The 18,714-nt window shown below is 40.6% G+C and overlaps 1 protein-coding gene across 4 annotated transcripts in view; it reads right to left on the bottom strand.

The window, feature by feature from the left end:
- Positions 1–18,714, bottom strand: part of MCC (MCC regulator of WNT signaling pathway) — a 206,757-nt gene that overhangs the window by 68,867 nt on the left and 119,176 nt on the right. For all 4 annotated transcript variants that reach the window (XR_013977152.1, XM_080972405.1, XM_080972406.1 and 1 more), the window contains one exon: positions 7,933–8,046. Coding sequence is in view for 3 of the 4 variants with exons in the window: in XM_080972405.1 (XP_080828531.1) it covers positions 7,933–8,046 (114 nt within the window). In the remaining variant the exon portion in view is untranslated. The remainder of the gene's footprint in view (positions 1–7,932; positions 8,047–18,714) is intronic.

Raw genomic sequence — 18,714 nt, forward strand, 5'->3', positions numbered from 1 at the left:
TTCAACAGTAAAACTGTCTTTATAATATGCTGTGAATCCCTTTTAATGTCATGTTTGACTTCTCTCGTTTAGCTTACACAAAGAAAACATGTCACGATGCACATTACTGTACCAAATTACTCTCTGGCGCCCATGAACCTGATCTCAGGCCTAGCTAGCTGCAAGTTTCAGACATCCTTTGTCTTCGATCTGAAATAATATTTCAGACATGTCAGTGTGTGACAATTACTTTCTGTCAATAAATAAGAACTCTGCTTTACCAGATTTCATCTCTCAAAGTGGTGCGCTGAAGAGATGGCCATTGCTTATTTTGACTGAAGATATACAGACTGGTGCTAATGGACTTTAGCCACAGTAGCTATCCTGGTCTCTCTCAAATCATTGGACAGCCAACATTTTTCAAAATAAACCTTATCTGATGACAGACACATACAATGAACACTGCAGTACAAGAACAAGAGATGGCACCAAATCTTTGAAGAGGAGGAGGAGGAGGAGGCATGGAAGATAAATGTATATACCCCTGCTCCCGTGGACCCTTTAAAAAGGGGCTCAGAGTACTCCAGTATTTGGATCTAGTTCAAAATGGGCTTGATCCTGTTGTGCTTGTTCCTTCATCAGTTTTTCTTGCAATATGTTACAGTGGTACCTCGGGTGACATATGCTTCAGGTTACATTCGCTTCAGGTTACAGACTCCACTACCCCAGTAATAGTACCTCGGGTTAAGAACTTTGCTTCAGGATGAGAACAGAAATCGTGCTCCGGCAGCAGCAGGAGGCCCCATTAGCCAAAGTGGTGCTTCAGGTTAAGAACAGTTTCAGGTTAAGAACAGACCTCCGGAACGAATTAAGTACTTAACCCGAGGTACCACTGTATTAAGAAAACATCTTGCTATCCTTAACCTCTTCTCCTGCCTGCAATATTCTTCCAACTAATCCTTGCATCTTATCAGAGCTTTTTCTTCCCTCTTTTTCTTCTGTCTCTCTTCTTTGTAACTATCCAGGATATAATAAAGTCTTGACAATATGCAATGTTACACAGGGTAATATGGGGCCAAAACTTTCCTATGTTTATCCCAAATTTGTTATAGACTCTTTTACCCAATTAAGCATATGATGCACCTTGCTCCATCTGTCTTGTTCACCATAATCCAGGCCCTCAGTGATATCGAAACCTAATTTCGTTCAATATCCCAGCATGAATGAGCAGTCTGCAATTCCTAGGAATGTAAATCTGTCAACAGGGCAATATTTGTTGATATTGGGAGCCACTAACATAACCTCTTTAAGATTTAGCTGCATGATACATGCTTTGATATTAGGAAGCTTTTAACCTGCCCAGTCTGGTTTTCAACCTCTATAGTGTGCATGGTATAAAATCTTCCATGTCAGCCTTCCCCAAACTGGCTGTGATGGCTGGGGCTGAGGGAAAGCTGCAGTCCAAAACATCTGGTACCAGGTAATAATAATAATAATAATAATAATAATAATAATGTATTATTTGTACCCCACCCATCTGGCTGGGGCTTCCCAGCCACTCTGGGCGGCTTCCAACAAAGATTAAAAATACATTAAAATGTCACACATTAAAAACTTCCCTGAACAGGGCTGCCTTCAGATGTCTTCTAAATGTCAGGTAGTTGTTTATCTCTTTGACATGTGATGGAGGACGTTACACAGGGTGGGCACCACTACCAAGAAGGCCCCCTGCCTGGTTCCCTGTAGCTTTGCTTCTCGCAGTGAGGGAACTGCCAGAAGGCCCTTGGTGCTGGACCTCAGTGTCCGGGCAGGTTGGGGAAGGCAAAGTCACAAGGGCTTTTTTCTTGGTTTCAAATTCTAGTTCGTCCATAAAATTTTGTCAGCAGTGCTGATACTCTTTCTACGGAGGTCACCTGGGGCCTCAGTTCACAGTCACATTTTCTTTACTTTTTATACTCTTCCTTTTGGCAATCAGTCCACTTCTCTTGGCCTGCAACATCACTGCTGTGTCACGAAGCATTCTCTTTCTACTCCCTCCTCCTCTCTGTTCTTAAAGGTATTTTCAATCGTTTTACAGGTACAGTCGAATCTCCGTTTACATAACCCTCTGGTTACGTAAACTACAGGATGCATGTGCGACAAACCTGGAGGAATTTGACTGGGTTTCACCCCCCGCACATGCACAGAAGCAGTCCTCAAGTTGCAAAACCTCAGGGTCCTACCGGACCTCCGGAACGGATCCCGTCCACAACCGGAGGTACCACTGTATTTCTACTTAGCAACAGATGAGTCAGCAAATTCTGGAAATGAGTAAATAAGCTGGTCACTTGAAGCACTCAAATTGCTCACCTTTCCTCCTTTTTGTCAGTCTTCTTGCAAATGTACGATTTCTGTAAGTTTGACCACTGAAGCTAAATATCAGCATTTATTAACCTTGTTTGTTTTATATTGGGGATTCTCTACTTAGTGGCAATTAAAATGTTTGCCACTGCTAACATATACCTTCCAACTCCATATGTTAACTCCTTACATGATTCTTAGTAAACCTGACCAAACTGAGAAATGGTTCTATGGGAATATGATATCAAATTAAATTGTTTATTTGTACAAAAACATCTCCCTGGGTTTCTTTTCTTTCTTTCTTTCTGCATTCCTATCATGCATGCAAGAAATCTCTATCAGGCTTCTCTGTCTTTTTCACTGTTATGAATGATGCATGGTATCATGGGTATCTACACACACACACACACACACACGTACTCTTTTAAAAATATGACAAAATATTTTAATATCACTGAAGTATTTAAAAACACATGTGGATCCAATAATAAACAAACAAAGACCTGTTTTCAATATACTTGTCTATAAACTGATGTCCTCCTCTCACTCTAATATAATTAGTAAGCAATATTTTTGTTTCATATGGCAATCATAAATGAATGAGGCTTTGCCGCTCTTGCAGTTTGCTGCTACTTTCAGTCTTGCAGTACAAAGCAGGCTAATGCTAAATTCTACAACACATTTTCCCACTCTTCATGGTTGTCTAATTCGTTTAAAGTGGAACTGCCCAACTGAATAAACTAAAAACTAGATTGTTCCAGTCCAAAAACATAAACATGAGCAATACACCAGTATATTGGAGTATATCTCCAATATTATCCACCACTGTCTGCAATGCGCTAACATCCTTTTTCCAAATAATCTTTCATATATAAGCACACAGAACTCTGATTTACAAGATTACCACAGAGATATTGAATTCATTTGGGGCACCAAGCCACAATTGAAACTATTGTATGGTCAATTGCTTTTCTGTAGTATTTTTTTGTAGCTGAACTTTTTAAATTGAAGATTTAACTATCATAAGCAGCAGCAGTTCCAGAAAAGATGGAAAGTTTGGTTATTTTAGCCTAGCACCTTCCTCTTCATGTTAGAGCCATTTCCAAAATTATGGCCACCTTACATGTTTATAATTACACTCTTCCATAGATTTCTCTTTAAATATCTGATCATCCTTCTACCATTACACTTTCACACAGTAATTATAGGTGATTTACAATTTTACCATTTCAAAACTAAAGTCCCAGGTCTTTGTTTCAGTGGTCAATGTGTTGCAGTTAACAATATGAGGAAGGAAAGGCTATGTTGATGAGAATCAACGAATTCTTGCAAATGTAGAGCCCTTGCTTGGAACAGGGTAGAATAAAAATTATTTCCAGGCTAAAGTTTCCAGAATAAACTTTAGTTTCTAGGATAGGGATAAGAGGGGCTCACAATGAAGGAAAGTGCTTGGAAAATCTCAAGAGCTAACAAAAAGACAAAGCAAAATATAGGGTAAGAAAAAGACACCAGGCCTGGGATATTGGTACAACAGCAGGACTGTCTTGTCTTTTAATACACTTAAAGTTGCAATGCATTCGATGCAACACTGAATGCAGCTGTATTACTGTACTGAACTAGAAGGCCTAACCTTAACCCCCAGAGCTGTGGTAGCATTTGCTCCACAGACTGAGACAGCTGCATAAAGCCGAAATCAAATCTTTGAGCGATGAGAGATCCATGGCAGGTCAGGACAGTGCAAGTCATTACACGATTCAGCTGTATCTAGAAAACCATCCAATAGTTTCTACAGCTTGCACGGCATTTTAAGCCAAGGAAGAAGCTTTGGGACACTAACAGTTAATTCACTGTTGTTATCTTAAAGCTTGCACTTTCGTCATTTTTGAGCGAGGGACCCCTCAAAGCCTCACTGAGGCACAGTTTTTCTCTTGATAGTACAGACGACGTACTGTTCAAATATATCAGTGGGCAGATGAGAATGATTAAGAAACCTGATATGTGGATGTTGGGTCTGACAAAGAGAACATTTCAAAGCAAAACAAGCACCAAACCAAAACAATATGTCAAGAACCTAGGTCAGCTGTATAATCACTCCAAGCTATTTCCTCACTCTTGTGTCACAGCAGTGATGTTCCTAGGCAGTTATTTCCCAATATTACATTCCTGGACCTATTGTTCCAATACACGAAACTAGCTATTGCAACAATACCTTTGGACACTGTTTCCCAAACTTGTGTCTCCAGCTGATCTCATCATCCCTGACCACTGGTCTTGCTAGCTAGCGAAGATGGAAGTTGTAGTCCAGAAACAGGTGGAGACACAAGTTTGGGAAACCCTGCCTTAGGATAAAAGTGCAACATCATACACCTTCTATATCATCACAGTATGCATAGCCACAACATGTCTAGTTGCTGTTTCTTTTCTGGGAGAATTGCGTATCTCCAAAAATCTCCAGTTGTGTAATGCTTCCTGGCAAAATAGTCCTTTGGAGGTTAATGAATGCTCTTTTTGATTATTCATTGCCTAACTTTTCCAGGAGATGTGAGGAATAAGCAACACCCCATTAGCATTGGATTCCCAGATGTCTATTATTATTTGGCAATTTGATGATCTTGACATGTTTGCTCACTTGATAGTGTAGCTTCTTCCATTGCTTATAAGCTCCTAAATTCCATTTTGTAAAGAAGTTGGTGCTATTGTGTAATGCGCACAAGTGTTGTCACATACAGGAAGCAAGTTTGTGAATTCTGACTATATTACAACTCAAAACTACTTGGAATTCATAAAACTGAAATGCTGTTAAATTTGTTCCTTACTCAGCTCTGGTGTTGTTCTAATTCCTGTTCAGCCTGATCCAGAACTGATAATTTTATTTTCTCCTTGCTGCGAATGGGCTGCTCTGTTAGCAAATGCCTCCCTGACTGGCTTTTTACAAGCTCTGTCTTTCAGAAACTGACAAAGGTTGCACATAACCCTGGGACAAACCATGGTTTAGCATGAATGAGAAGACTGACCTCTGCCCGGGTCCTGCTGCCAGCACACTACTCGAGGTTACCCCATGGTTTGGTTTCAAGGGACATCTGAACCTAAGCTTGTGGTTTGTCTTCCTTCTGACAAGCCAAGCTTTGTTCTTAGTTTACCATCTGTGGTTTTTCTGGGGTTCAAGAATAACACCAAGATAAACCATGGTAGTACAGCAAGACCAGGGGAGGAGAACAACAGCCATAATCTTTTCCCCAGTAGCACGCATATTTGTTTATTCACTCAGTCTAAGCCATAATCTTCCTCAATGTTAAATGAGAACTTTTTGTCAGCACTGCAGGGGACAGTTAATGCCCCCCCCAAAAACAATGAATGTTTAAGCTTTAAAAAGAGGTGCAGCAGAAAGACTTTTGACTCACTTCCAGATGCCTATTTTAAGACATGCTGTGCCAGAACTGATCCAGGGCCAGGGAACATGTGGCCAATACCATTTCAAAATGTCCCAAAACAAAAGATCCTGACAGTATTAATGCAAAACTTGGATCCTGCTTTGTACAGTGGTACCTCAGGTTAAGTACTTAATTCGTTCCGGAGGTCCGTTCTTAACCTAAAACTGTTCTTAACCTGAAGCACCACTTTGGCTAATGGGGCCTCCTGCTGCCGTCACGCTGCCAGAGCACGATTTCTGTTCTCATCCTGAAGCAAAGTTCTTAACCTGAAGCACTATTTCTGGGTTAGCGGAGCCTGTAACCTGAAGCGTATGTAACCTGAAGCACATGTAACCTGAGGTACCACTGTATTCCCATTTTAGGCAGGTGGGATAGGAATGCAATCATCTAAGTAATCTGCTATTTTGCCATCATTACCTTCTCTGAAGTACTCTTTATTTTAATATGAGTGTTGTTTTTAAAGGGTATCAGCTCATCCCCACCTTTTACAAGAGAAATTACCTAGATAATTTGTTACACACTTCATGAGAAACCCTTTCCATGCGTGAAACCCTTTCCAGCAAAGTGTGTAGCGAATTATCTAGACAGGCTCTCTTGTAAAATGAGAAGCAAGAATTTTGAGTGGGTCAAGCAAGTCTTCAAGAAGTTATTCCCTCACAGCTGATGTTTATTTAATTTTTGGGTGTCCAAGCTGGACCTAAAAATGTAACAATGGAAATTAAGAAACCAGCCCTTGCCAGCAAATTAAAATCCAGCAATGGCTTGGAATGAGTGCTTTATTATGATGCAAATGAAGCCTGGTTAAAAAGCAGTACAAAAGGGCTAGCAAATGTTATGACAGATAATTTAACCCTGCATTCCCCTTCAAGTCTGCAAACCAATGATGCACAACAAATAAAAATCAGTGTTGCTAATGTGAGACAAATATATTGAATTGTCTACTGGGGTTTTTTGCTCACAGCACACATCCCTTTGCACTAAATTGTGCTCTTTTCACTGAAAATGGTGGACCACATCTACAGGAAGTATACATACGATGCTTGAGTCAGAGCAAAAACATTGGGCAGTATTTATTGTAGCACGATGCACAAGCAGAAATACTTGTGCTGAGGGAGCAAACTCCCCTCTCGCCTCCGCAACATGTTTTTTCTGGGGGTTCTCCTGACCCTCTGAAGCAGATTGAGGGGAGGTGAAGGGAGAGGTGGAAAAGCCCCATTGTGCTAGTGGGAATCCTATCCACTGTCTTTCTTTTCTCTCAAACTAGACTGTATGTCAGCAAAATAAATCTCTGTTTTACTGAGCGGAACTTCATGCCATTCATATTTATTTAGAAAACGTATACCCTGTTCTTCAAATGCATTTGCATCAGTTAGGATGGCTTTCAACAAATAAAAACACAATGAATTAAATAAGAGAGTTGAAAAACATTCAGAAATGAGTGTGTGCCACAAGACATTCTGCCTAGCGAAAAAAAGGATGGGGAGAACAGGAAAGCTTTAACCAGTTGTTGGAAAACAGTAAGATGGGACCAAATGAATCTCATAGAGTAACGTACTTCTTAACTTGGTCATGGTCAATGAGAAAGCCCATCTCTTGTCCCAGCCAACAGTGACTCAGTCTATGATGGACACAGAAGAAGGGCCTCTCCAATAGATCTTTGGGAGCAGCAGGAAGATACAGGAGGAGACCAGCTCCTTGAGTATCCTGCAACCAAGCCATTTAGGGCTTTAATGATAGTCAACATTAAGATTGTGCTCAGAAACAGGTTGGCAACCAGTTGGCAACCCTTGCATAATAGGGGGTAATATTATTCCATGAGCTTGTTATTCAGTTTGGGCCAACTGAAATATCTGAAGACTTTCAAAGGTAGTCCATGCAGAGTGCATTCCGCTAATGTAAGTAAGGTACATGTTTCTGGGTCTTTTCAGGAATGGGTGCTGGTGGCACAGCAGCCTAAGCTGAGCAAAGCTATTCCAGGCCACAGCCTCTATCTGGACATCCAGAGAGGTGTTCCTTTTACCCACTCAACAGCCTCAAACAAACTACCAATTTTCACTGTTTGACTGTTAAAGCCTCACTTATTTGACAGCTATCTTACAACAGTGCCTTTTATCTTTTTACCGATTAAATTGTTTGAAGCCTTGAGAGCAAATACCATTTCAGCGGCTGAACAATCACTTACCTGTGCCTTTGCCAATTTCTTTTCCAACGAATCCCTTTCTCGTTCGGTTTGCTGTAGGCGTTTGTTAAGTTCCACTATGTCTCCTTTCAGAGATGCCAGTGCTGCTAAGTGGAGCTGTAACACAAAAACAAAGTGCAGCTAAAATTAAACGTAATCTACAAAATGCACCACTTCCTTATATGTATTCTGGAGCAGTATTGGTGATACAAGTGTCTGAAGCAGGGTGCGATGTTTCACACTTCAGAATTTGTAAATCAAAAAGTAGGACAAGCTATTATATGCTTTCACTTGGGACATTTCCAGCTTTACTGCTGAATACATTTGCTTATCAGAACATACACCATAAAAAACTTAAATGCAATGGAGTCTAATATAATTGGAAGTTCCAGTGCATTACTCTTTTAGTGTGACTTTAAATGCAGAATTCTACGTTACCGAAGACTTCATATACTTTGGTTCACTTTTATGCCATTTAAGTCTCCCAGCAGTCTGTTGTCTGAAGAATTCTTCTTCAAAACCTCATCTTCAGCTGACACAACTAGAGCTAACCATATCAGACTGTTCTAACTCACTTATCTTCCACTTTCTCTCTCCCCCTTTTAAACCCTCTTCTTATGTAAGAATCTTTCAATCTCTTGTGCTTGTGAAAATTGAATAGTCACCTCAGAGTACCCTTGAATTATTATTTTTGGTTGCATGCTAAGAGTGCTACTTAAATGGTATGAAAAATACATATATATAAATGTCTGGATAAAGCAGTTCTCCACAAAATATGGAACAAAGCCATAATCTTAACCCTTATCCATTTAGCTTGAATACTCAATGCTCTCTTAATCTGAACCTAACATACACATCACTTCCTATTTTTTAAAGGTTCTGTCCAAAGCATATAAACTCTGGCCTTTTTCTGAGTTTATTTCAAATTAATTCTGACTTTTCAGCATTCTGTTAGGATATGAAATGCCTATTCTACCCTTCAGTATATTGTTTTGCTAGCTGCAAGCATTTGCACATCACTCCATGCAGACTCAAGAGCAAAAGCCTTGCTCACGTCACATCAGCTTGACTGGACCATCAACCAGACATGGCCATCAGCTTTGGCTTGGTCAACCACAATTACCATTTACAAGACTTAACATATTCTTTACATCCTTAAAATATTTGGTATTTGGGTGCACGTGAGGATTATATGAATGAACCAAAATACTATCTTAGAGAAAAATAATATTAGTCATAGCACAGAGTTTTAGCTATAAACTTGCAACTTTGGTCAGTTTACAGATATAAAAACTCGAGGGAAACACACATTTCCCTCCACAGCTTCAAAATTGCCAGGAATTTTATATCTCTAGTACAGACTCTTATACTAGAGTCCACATTCCCAGCATGTTTAGTTCTGTCTCAGATACGTTTACGCTGGATTGGACCTATCCACAGAACGGAAGATGGCTGGATTCTGAAGGATGTGCTCTATGGGGAGCTGGCTTCAGCTACCAGGCCCATTGGCAGACCAACTCTGCATTACAAAGATAAACCCCACAGCGTGGGAATCCCTTGCAGATGACAGCAGCCCCTGGAGACAGTCAGGTTGTGTATCCACAGCCATGACCAGAGGAGAAATGACGGCTGGGAGGATGCCTTAATCTGCCCCAGCTGCACCAAAACATGTCTCTCCCATATCGGTCTCTACGATCTTCCAACGGTTTGCCTTCACCCCCAAGGAGCATTCCTCTACCGTCTCTTCCGAAACAGATGGATGCCAACAAGTACAGACTCTACTGATACTGTCCACATGTAAAAATAGATACCTCAATCCAAAAGCTCCCAAACAGAGGACATACATGTTTTCTCTGAGGGGAATTGTGTCCCATCAGACACAGAAGAGCTCTCTCTGGCTAGCTAGTAATAAAACTTAACTACAGGTTGCATGACTTGCATGAAGCTGCTACAATTAGCTTTTAATGAGCTACGTTTTCAAGCTATGCCCTTGGCCATCCTAGATGGACGATTTAACAGGGTACCATACGAAGACAGGCTTCTGCATATGTGGGCAACCGCAGGTGGAAGACATCTTGCGCTATTTACTATATTGCCCACTATACATTGGACTTAGGAGGTGGTGTCTCACCTTACTGTCCATACAGGAAAAATTTCTCTCCCTTGCAGATGTAAACACTAATAAAGTCTCCCTTTTTGCTTTGGCAGCCAAAACGATTAGAAAGGAGACCCTGAACAACGTATCAGTGTAAGGGAGACACAGAGATCTAAATAGAGACCATTATTTGTGGCGTGATACCCATTTTGCTTGTATTCATTTTTTATTCAGATTTGTCATGGCCAATGGCTAGTACAATAAAGTTATTTGGATTGGATTGGACTAGCTAGTAGTCTTGTATACCTCTAATCCAGTTTATTACCACATAAAGGCTCTGCTACTCGTAAGATTATTTTTTTTCCATCAGATCTACCTGTCTCATCTGATATTATTTATCCATTCTGCCTGTTCACATTGCCTGCATAGTTTCTGTAGGCACTCAGTTCCCATTTACTCACTGCATGCTGCTTCTGAATCTGACTCTAACTATATAAATAGCCCAGATTTGACCGATGTGTCAGTCTTACCTATCCATTGGCAGAGGTTCTAACAAAATATAACACAAAGTACTGTGTCTCCCGGAAGAAACATGAGCTTTTTAACTGTGGGGCAGAAGAATAAGAATAACCTGTGCTCCTATGCCCTGGAATATGTACAACTCAGATCTGGCATCACAACCAACACCACCATATATTTCTTATAGCTATGTTTCTACAAGAATGACAAAGGAAATACAAAGAGGAAAATATAAAATAATCCAATTCTTCTCTTTGTATTCATGAACTAAATCTAAAACCATTTTCTCTCAGGAAACAACATTTACTGGAAAGCATAACAAGGACATGTTTTGTTTAGCTGTCAAGCTACTGGTTTCTAAGATAAATATATCTTGCAAATCTCCCATGCCACACAGCTTCTAAGTCATGGTGAATGATGATACTTCCATTTTTTTTTTAACCATTATCTGTTTGAATTGAATTTAATGACAAAACCAACCAGCGACCTGAATACCAATTTCAATGTATGTGGTAGCAAAAACACTGAAATTACTGTGTTGCATAGAAAGTTAGCAGAAGTCTTATAGTAGCACATTCGGCAACATTTCTGTGGGCTTAACCGGCATTGTGAAAAGGTCAGTTTTGATTTCAAGACGGGGTGTGTGTGTGTGTGTGTGTGTGTGTGTCACAAATCTGAGTTGCATTTTCTGCAGGCAAAGTGGATGTCCTAAAAGACCTGTATTGCTGCATTGTTCAAAATTGGATTTCATGATACAATTTGCTGGGTAACTTCAAATATCGCAGAAGCAAGGTAGGACTGAAGCAGTCAGTCAGCCTGGGAAATAATGGCATCTGAAATATTTTGTTGAGATGACGTCTTCCCTCAACTTTAAAATAAAGTCTAAGAAATATAGGGCAACCACAGTAAAAACAGGACCACAAAGTCAGTTAGCATAGTACCTATTTATAGAGACCAAAAGCATAGTAATTACAAATGGCAAAAGCGTGCATTTGACTTAGACTCGCAAAGGACACACACAATCCTTCTCTATACACACAAGTTGCTTAGCTTGTATGTCAGCCTCACAGAATTGCTCAACTGATCTCAGAACCCCTGTAAAGTTTCAATGCGTTAGTATTTCACAAGACTATATGCAAGGCAGTCAAGCAGAAAGAGCAAAAATACTGTAAGCGCCACAGATTTCTACAGCAGCATGTCTTTATTAGCCAGAGGGTCTTTTAGCAGTAGTGGTAATTGTTAATGACAGAATAACCTTCAATGTTAGTCCATGGCTATTCATTTTAAAGTTTTTTTGTTGCACACCTTGAAGACTAGCTTATTTGAAGAGCCTGGGTTTCCATAGTCTACGCTCCATTTCATCAAAAGCTGCAACCAATTTCACAACCAGCATTTAATATCTTATTATTTCAGTTTAAAAGAAAAATACTCTGCGGAATCTTTATCCTAAAGCAGAATTTCATTTCTTCAATCAGGTTTTACCATGAGAAAGCAAATAACAGGCAATTAAATTTTGTTATCATTTGCTATCCTGTCACCTCACCATCCATCTACCTGAACCAGGGGTCAGCAACCTTTTTCAGCTGTGGGCCGGTCCACCGTCCCTCAGACCATGCATGTGGTGGGCCGGACTATATTTTTTTTTAAAAAAATGAACAAATTCCTATGCCCCACAAACAACCCAGAGATGCATTGTAAATAAAAGAACACATTTTACTCATGTAAAAACACCAGGCAGGCCCCACAAATAACCCAGAGATGCATTTTAAATAAAAGGACACATTCTACTGATGTAAAAACACGCTGATTCCTGGACCGTCCGTGGGCCGGATTGAGAAGGTGATTGGGCCACATCCGGCCCACAGGCCTTAGGCCGCCTACCCCTGACCTGAACTAACTTTGGAAATAATATTCCTGGATGTTTTTTACTGCCAGACTTCTTTGCATTTTTAAACAGGAACTGGTCTAGTCTATGTTGACTACTAATATGTACAGTTAACAAGATATATCAATGCCCACAAGCTGGAATCTTCTGGTAGTGAATTCCTTAATTTAACTAAGTGCTGTGTGAAGAAATGCTTCTTCTTCCCCTGTCCTGCAACAGCACCATTCAACTTCATTGGATAACTCATGAGTTCCAGTATTAGAAGAGGGTTCTCCATCTCCTCTTTTGGCCCACAGTGCATAATTTTATTACAACTCTGTCATGTTCCCTCTTTCTTCTAAACTAAAAAGCTCCAAATTTTGTAACCTTTCTTTGTAGAGAAGTTGCTCCATTGGGCTGCCTTTTTCTAGGTCCCTCCCAACTCTATGATATTCTTAGCCAGGTATGGGTAGAATTGTACACAGCATTTCAAATACGGATGAACCGGAGAGCCATTATGTCATTATGATATTGTCAGCTTAATCCCTATCATGGCGATTCCTAACAAGGAATTTGCCTTTTTCACAGTTGCTGTTAAGTGCATAATGAATGGTATCACTCCATGACTACTTTTGCAAATTGGTATTTTCCTGGGGGGGGGGGGGAATAACAGAAGGCACCAGATCCTTGTTCGGATAATACCATTCCTTTTGAGACTCAATCTATCAGGACTTTGTTCTTTAGTCACAGTAAGACAGGTATCAGCTCTGAAAATGTAGAGGAAAACCTGTGCTTCTACTACTGTTCCACAAAGGCGTCATGATGTTTCTGGTGTCTGTGCTCAGTTTCAATTTCAGCAGTCGACCTTCCCCCCACCCCAAATGATGGCTCTATTGCAAAGAGACACATTTCTTTAAAGTGATTGATCTATACATTAATAGTTTGCTCAGACACTTTCTCAATTTTGTACCTTTTTCTAAAGCTAATATTACACAAAGACACACTTTTACGACGCAAGTGATGAAATGAATGTAATCAAAGTCCATTTCAGCAAATACACTGACAAGATGGGAATGGGAAACCTAAAGGGTAAGCCATCTTCTAGAATTAGTGACTTGACAACTCAGAATTCCCCAAGACAGTCTTGCTGTTTGATTCCTAAAAGCATGAACCTGGAATGCTGCAACCAATTGGCCCTTTTAAGCATCCATCTGAGAAAAAAGCAAGAATTGCTTTTAAAAGGCATCATTACATTGCTAGTGATTTCCGGGAAGGGGGGGGGGAGCAGAGGACTTCACTAAACTGTTACTTTTGTGAGAATCTAGGATAAAAAGGTAGAAACACCAACAGATTCAAGATACAGCTCGCCCCCTGTAGCTGAACGAACTAAAGTAGCTACCATCGGATTTGTTCCACGTATATACGTGAGAATAGCTATATAGAAGATGTGGAAGGAATCATTTGAACCCAAGTCTAAGATACTTGGTTAGCATGCATCTTACAAGACATTTTGAAACGCACCTAAATTCTCGAAGTGCAAGCATGATCAACCAATGCAGAAAGCTTCTAATACTGCAAATGCGCAGGCCCTCCTCCCCGCCTATCATAACCGTGAATATTTTGCTAGCGCATATATCAAAATCAAACTTCTCTAGCTAGAAAATTCGAGTTCTACAATAAAAATGATCTATATAGATTCACTTATGTGTACCTGTGGACACTGCCTCTCATCCTAACCTACCTCACAGAACTGTTGTACAGATAAAAGGGGCAGACTTAAGTGTACGTTCCTGAGCTTCTTGGAGAAGTTGAACGCTTCGTGAGAAGAACTTTTTGGCTCCCAAACGCCGCAAACCCGGAAGTGATTGTTTCAGTTTGCGAACGTTCTTTGGAAGCCAAACGTCTGCCGCGGCTTCCGATTGGCTGCAGGAGCTTTCTGCAGCCAATCAGAACTTCCGGAACGGATTCCGATCGATTTCCGAGGTACAACTATAAATGCACTCAGGCCCTGTTCAGAGCCTGTCTGAGGCCCAGGGTGGGAGTCTTGTTCTTGGCATGACAGCTTAAGTCCAGCTTAAGCGAGGCCCCCTGGCCAGCTTAGCCTTCTGAGGCCTGGGACAAATGTACCTGGATGACGAACACCCTGTGCGGGTCTGCATGCATTGTTATGTCCTCCTTCCATAATTCAGGCTGCAGTGATTTTTTCGGGAGGATGGATAGCCTTGTGGCTTAATCTCAAAATGGCAAATTCCAATCCAGAAATTGTATGTGCATACATGACAAGACTACCAAATTACAGTGGTACCTCGGGTTAAGAACTTAACTCTGTTCTCATCCTGAAGCAAGTTCTTAACCCGAGGTACTATTTCTGGGTTAGCGGAGTCTGCAACCTGAAGCGTATGTAACCTGAGGTACCACTGTACTCAACCCCGCATCTGAAAGTGCATGTAGTTGCATTTGCTCACATAAACTCCTTGCTGTTTTTTCTTTCCTCTCCTCCTCCATACCAGTCCACTCTTTCTCCCATTATCAAAATTTGTAAGCTTCACTGGGAAAGTGACCTTTTTTTATATCTGAAGTTACTCTTTATACTAGGATAAAGCATCATGCATTATGACTACACTATACAGATAGAGAACTTTTGGTAGCAGCATACAAAAGTATACACACAAAATAGAGATGCAAAAGCTAGGTTTGCTGCTCCAGTACAAATGTTTTGCAGTATGGTGCAGAAAGTTCATACGTTTTCAGTAAAAACAAGTTGCAAGAACTGATCTGTCTGGATGAACAGAACATACTTCTCCCAAAAAACAAGCCGAGTCCAATGTTCTCACACTCTCTTTACTTCTAAGTAGAAACAAATGGGTGAAGACCAAATAACACAAACCTCTGGGCAATAGTCTGCCCTTGTAATGGTATCAAAATTAAAAATTGATTTCCTCCTTACGGCTTGCTGAGTCTTTCTGATCTGATCACAGTACTCTTACCAAAAGCCAACAGATAAAAGGAGAGCCAGACACTCATACCCCTGTTCTAAAAGCATTTGATTCAAGTAGAACCCATACTGACCTCAAAAGAACTTCTGGCTTCGGGAATGGATTGCAAGGCAGCTGCAGTCAAGGGCTGTGCTGAACAGCCAGCTCTTTCCTTCCATCCCTGCTCAACCCTGCACTCCACCCAGTCTAAACAGCACCGTGACAAAACAGAAATGCAACAAACACCCTGCGCTAATTTGTTTTCCCCACAGAACAGGTTTTCAAGATTGCATCAACCGCTGGATCAAGAAGCTTCTCCAACGTTTTAGAAGCAGTAAAAAATATAATGGAGTCAAGCGACACTCTCTCTCTCTCAGACTACTGCATCCACAGTGTCCAAATACATTTTTTTAGAGGGAAAAAGACTGGTGGATAGATAGGTGGAGCAACTGCAGTCCCTTAGGACTGGTCTGGAAGCTGCAGCTGGTGCAGAACAACGCAGTCAAGTTGCTGAGGGAACAGAACTGGCCACTGATCAGCTATCTGCTCACATTCAAGGTCTTGTTAACATTTAAAGCCCTGAACAACTTAGAACCAGGTTACTTGAAAGACCACTTGCTCCTGTGGATCTGGGGAAATTTTACTCATGGCACTGCATTGTACAGAATATCATAGCACAGTGACCTAAGAATGGAGATTTTCTACTGTAGCTCCTGTTCTGCAGAATGCCCTTCTCTCTGCCATTCATGAAGCAGCAACCACCAGCTGCTTCAGATGCCTTCTAAGACATCTTACCTTCTAAGCCTTCTGAGGAACGATTGAAGGAGATGGGTATGTTTAGCCAAGAAAAAGCTGAGACTGAGATATGATAGCCATCTTCAAATATCTAAAGGGCTGTCACATGGAAGAGGGCACAAGCTTGTTTTCTCCTGCTCTAGACAGTGGGACTCAAACCAATGGCTTCAAGTTATAAGAAAGGAGACTCTGACTAAACATCTGGAAGAACTTTCTGACAGCAAGAGATGTTCAACAGTGGAACCATCTCCCTCGGGAAGCTTGTGGATTCTACTTCCTTGGAGGTTTTTAAGCAGAGGCTGGACTAGATGACCCTTGGGATCCCTTCCAACTCTACAATTCTATGATTCTAAGAGGCATCGTTCTGTCCAGGAGTTCCCCAATTCCCTGTTTTGTGTGTGTGAATCCCCGAATATGCTTTTTATTTGCTTTTGTATGTTTTTATACTGTTTTGTTGTCAGGATTTTTAAAAACATTTTAATGAATATTGTTTTTACATTGTACATAGCATACACCTCTTAGGTATTTTCGAAATATTAAGCAGTTTAGAGGCACTTTTAAATAAATACAACAAAATTGAAAAGGGGGGTGTAGGCACATTTTCCAAGCAACCCTTTTTTTAAAGAGTCAAAAGAACAAGTATCCTATACTTGAAACTAGGTTTTCCAAACACCAGGTTTTACAGTGATTTTTAACATGTCAACAATAAAAAAATACAGCAGAATGTGCATTACAGGGTACAGAATCTTGTTTGTTTTTTCAGCTTGTAACTCTAGCAATGTGAAATGAAATTGTGGACTGAACTCCAAAACATGTATACATTTTCAGTAGATAGGTGCATAATTTAGCTTACCCGTCTGCTATTCCTACCCCGCAAACGCCAGCAGCATTGACTGGGTTGGAATGTGCTCAGAGCAATTCCAAAGAGGAAGCTGCTTTCAAGAATGAAAAAGGAAGCAGTCTCCCTTGTTCACCTCACGGGAGAACAAGTTGCCATGGAAAACTTATGAAGTGTTGGGGGTGGGGTGGAGGTCAGAGAAGGAAGGGGCCTGAGGTACGTCATTCACATCTGATTGGCTCATTTGTTTTTATAAAATAAAACTTTTGAAATGGGAAATTTCTTTTCTGAAGTGCTCGTTTTCCTCATGAAGTTGACCTATATGAGCCAAATATTCACTGCAACTGGGCAACTAAGAGAACTGCACAGAACAGTCATCTCTCGTGACAATTCATAATTTAGGATGCAGGTCACATAAAGGGGCAGAGTCAACACAGGAGCAGATGGAATTGTGTAATAAGCTTGTTCACAAGCTAGTAACTTCCGAGTCACTCCAGAGCAGGTTTCAGTGTGTCAGCGAAATAAAGTTAAATCATTCAGAAGCACATACAATATTTATACCTTCTGTTCTTCTTGCATTGAGAAATGCAACTTACTAAGCATCACCTTGAAAATGTACAGCAGAGCTTTCCAAACTGTGTCGTGACACGTTAGTGTGTCGGCTGCAGTGTGTGGGTGTGCCACGTGAACGCTCCCCACGCTCTTATAAGGGGTTAGTTTAACCCCTTGCTAGTAAAACTGAATTACTGTGTCACAAAACAATGCACGTCTAAGAAGTGTACCACTAACATGAAAAGTTTAGAAAACTCTGGTGTACAGGTTTAAAATAGTATGGAAATTGTGTTGCTGCTGCTGCATTTGCATCCAGAAAACACCTCCTGAGTCCTGTTCCAAAAGATTAAGCCTTCTTCCCCCATTCCATAGCTTTATTTGAGTATCATTGCTTCCTTACTGAACAAAACTCCTCCCTGCCCAAGGATAGGTGAAATCAACATGCAACGTTAATTGGCTTTCATACTATTGTTATGCTGTACTGTAACAAGACAATTAAGAAACTCTGCATTATCATGGTGCCAATATCAATTGTCACTATAAGTAAAGGCTGGCTCACACCATGAGGTTCTTATACATGCAAGCAGGAAATTCTAGCCATCCTTGCAATGTCTGTGATAGATGTACTTATTCGGGTTGGGGAGAGGAAGTATTCCACAGACTGCAGAAAATGCAGCCAGGCCATGTCTATCACTACAACACAAAATCACATTTTCTTCTACTCCCGTGACTGCCTTTAACAGGACCAACACTCAAACTACTTTTTCCCCCTTTGCCTATAATCATCCTAAGGAAATTCTAACCTGCTTAGATTTCATTGTGTCAGCATAAGAACCAGTAAAAGAAACTGGGAATTCTAGGTCATCTGTATCACACACTGTTTGGTCCAGGCCCAGCCTAACCATGGTTTGCTTTGCAGTTCTGTCCCTCTCATTCTGGTTTATAAAAACCATAGTCTGTTGTTTGCATCCAAATTAGGCAAATCAGTTTTTTATTTTAATATGATGCCCCACCCCTGCAATAGATCCTTTTAAAATTAAAGTTTTTTGAAAACTGTTGGCATAAATCAAAGTAATTTTATAATGGCTCTATTCAGGCACCATGCCAAGTTTATCTGCTTTTGCTTTCTGTCTGGTTCACACTCCAC

Source organism: Podarcis pityusensis (genome assembly GCF_964106645.2).
Source record: "Podarcis pityusensis genome assembly, chromosome: 11".
Lineage (NCBI taxonomy): Eukaryota > Metazoa > Chordata > Lepidosauria > Squamata > Lacertidae > Podarcis > Podarcis pityusensis.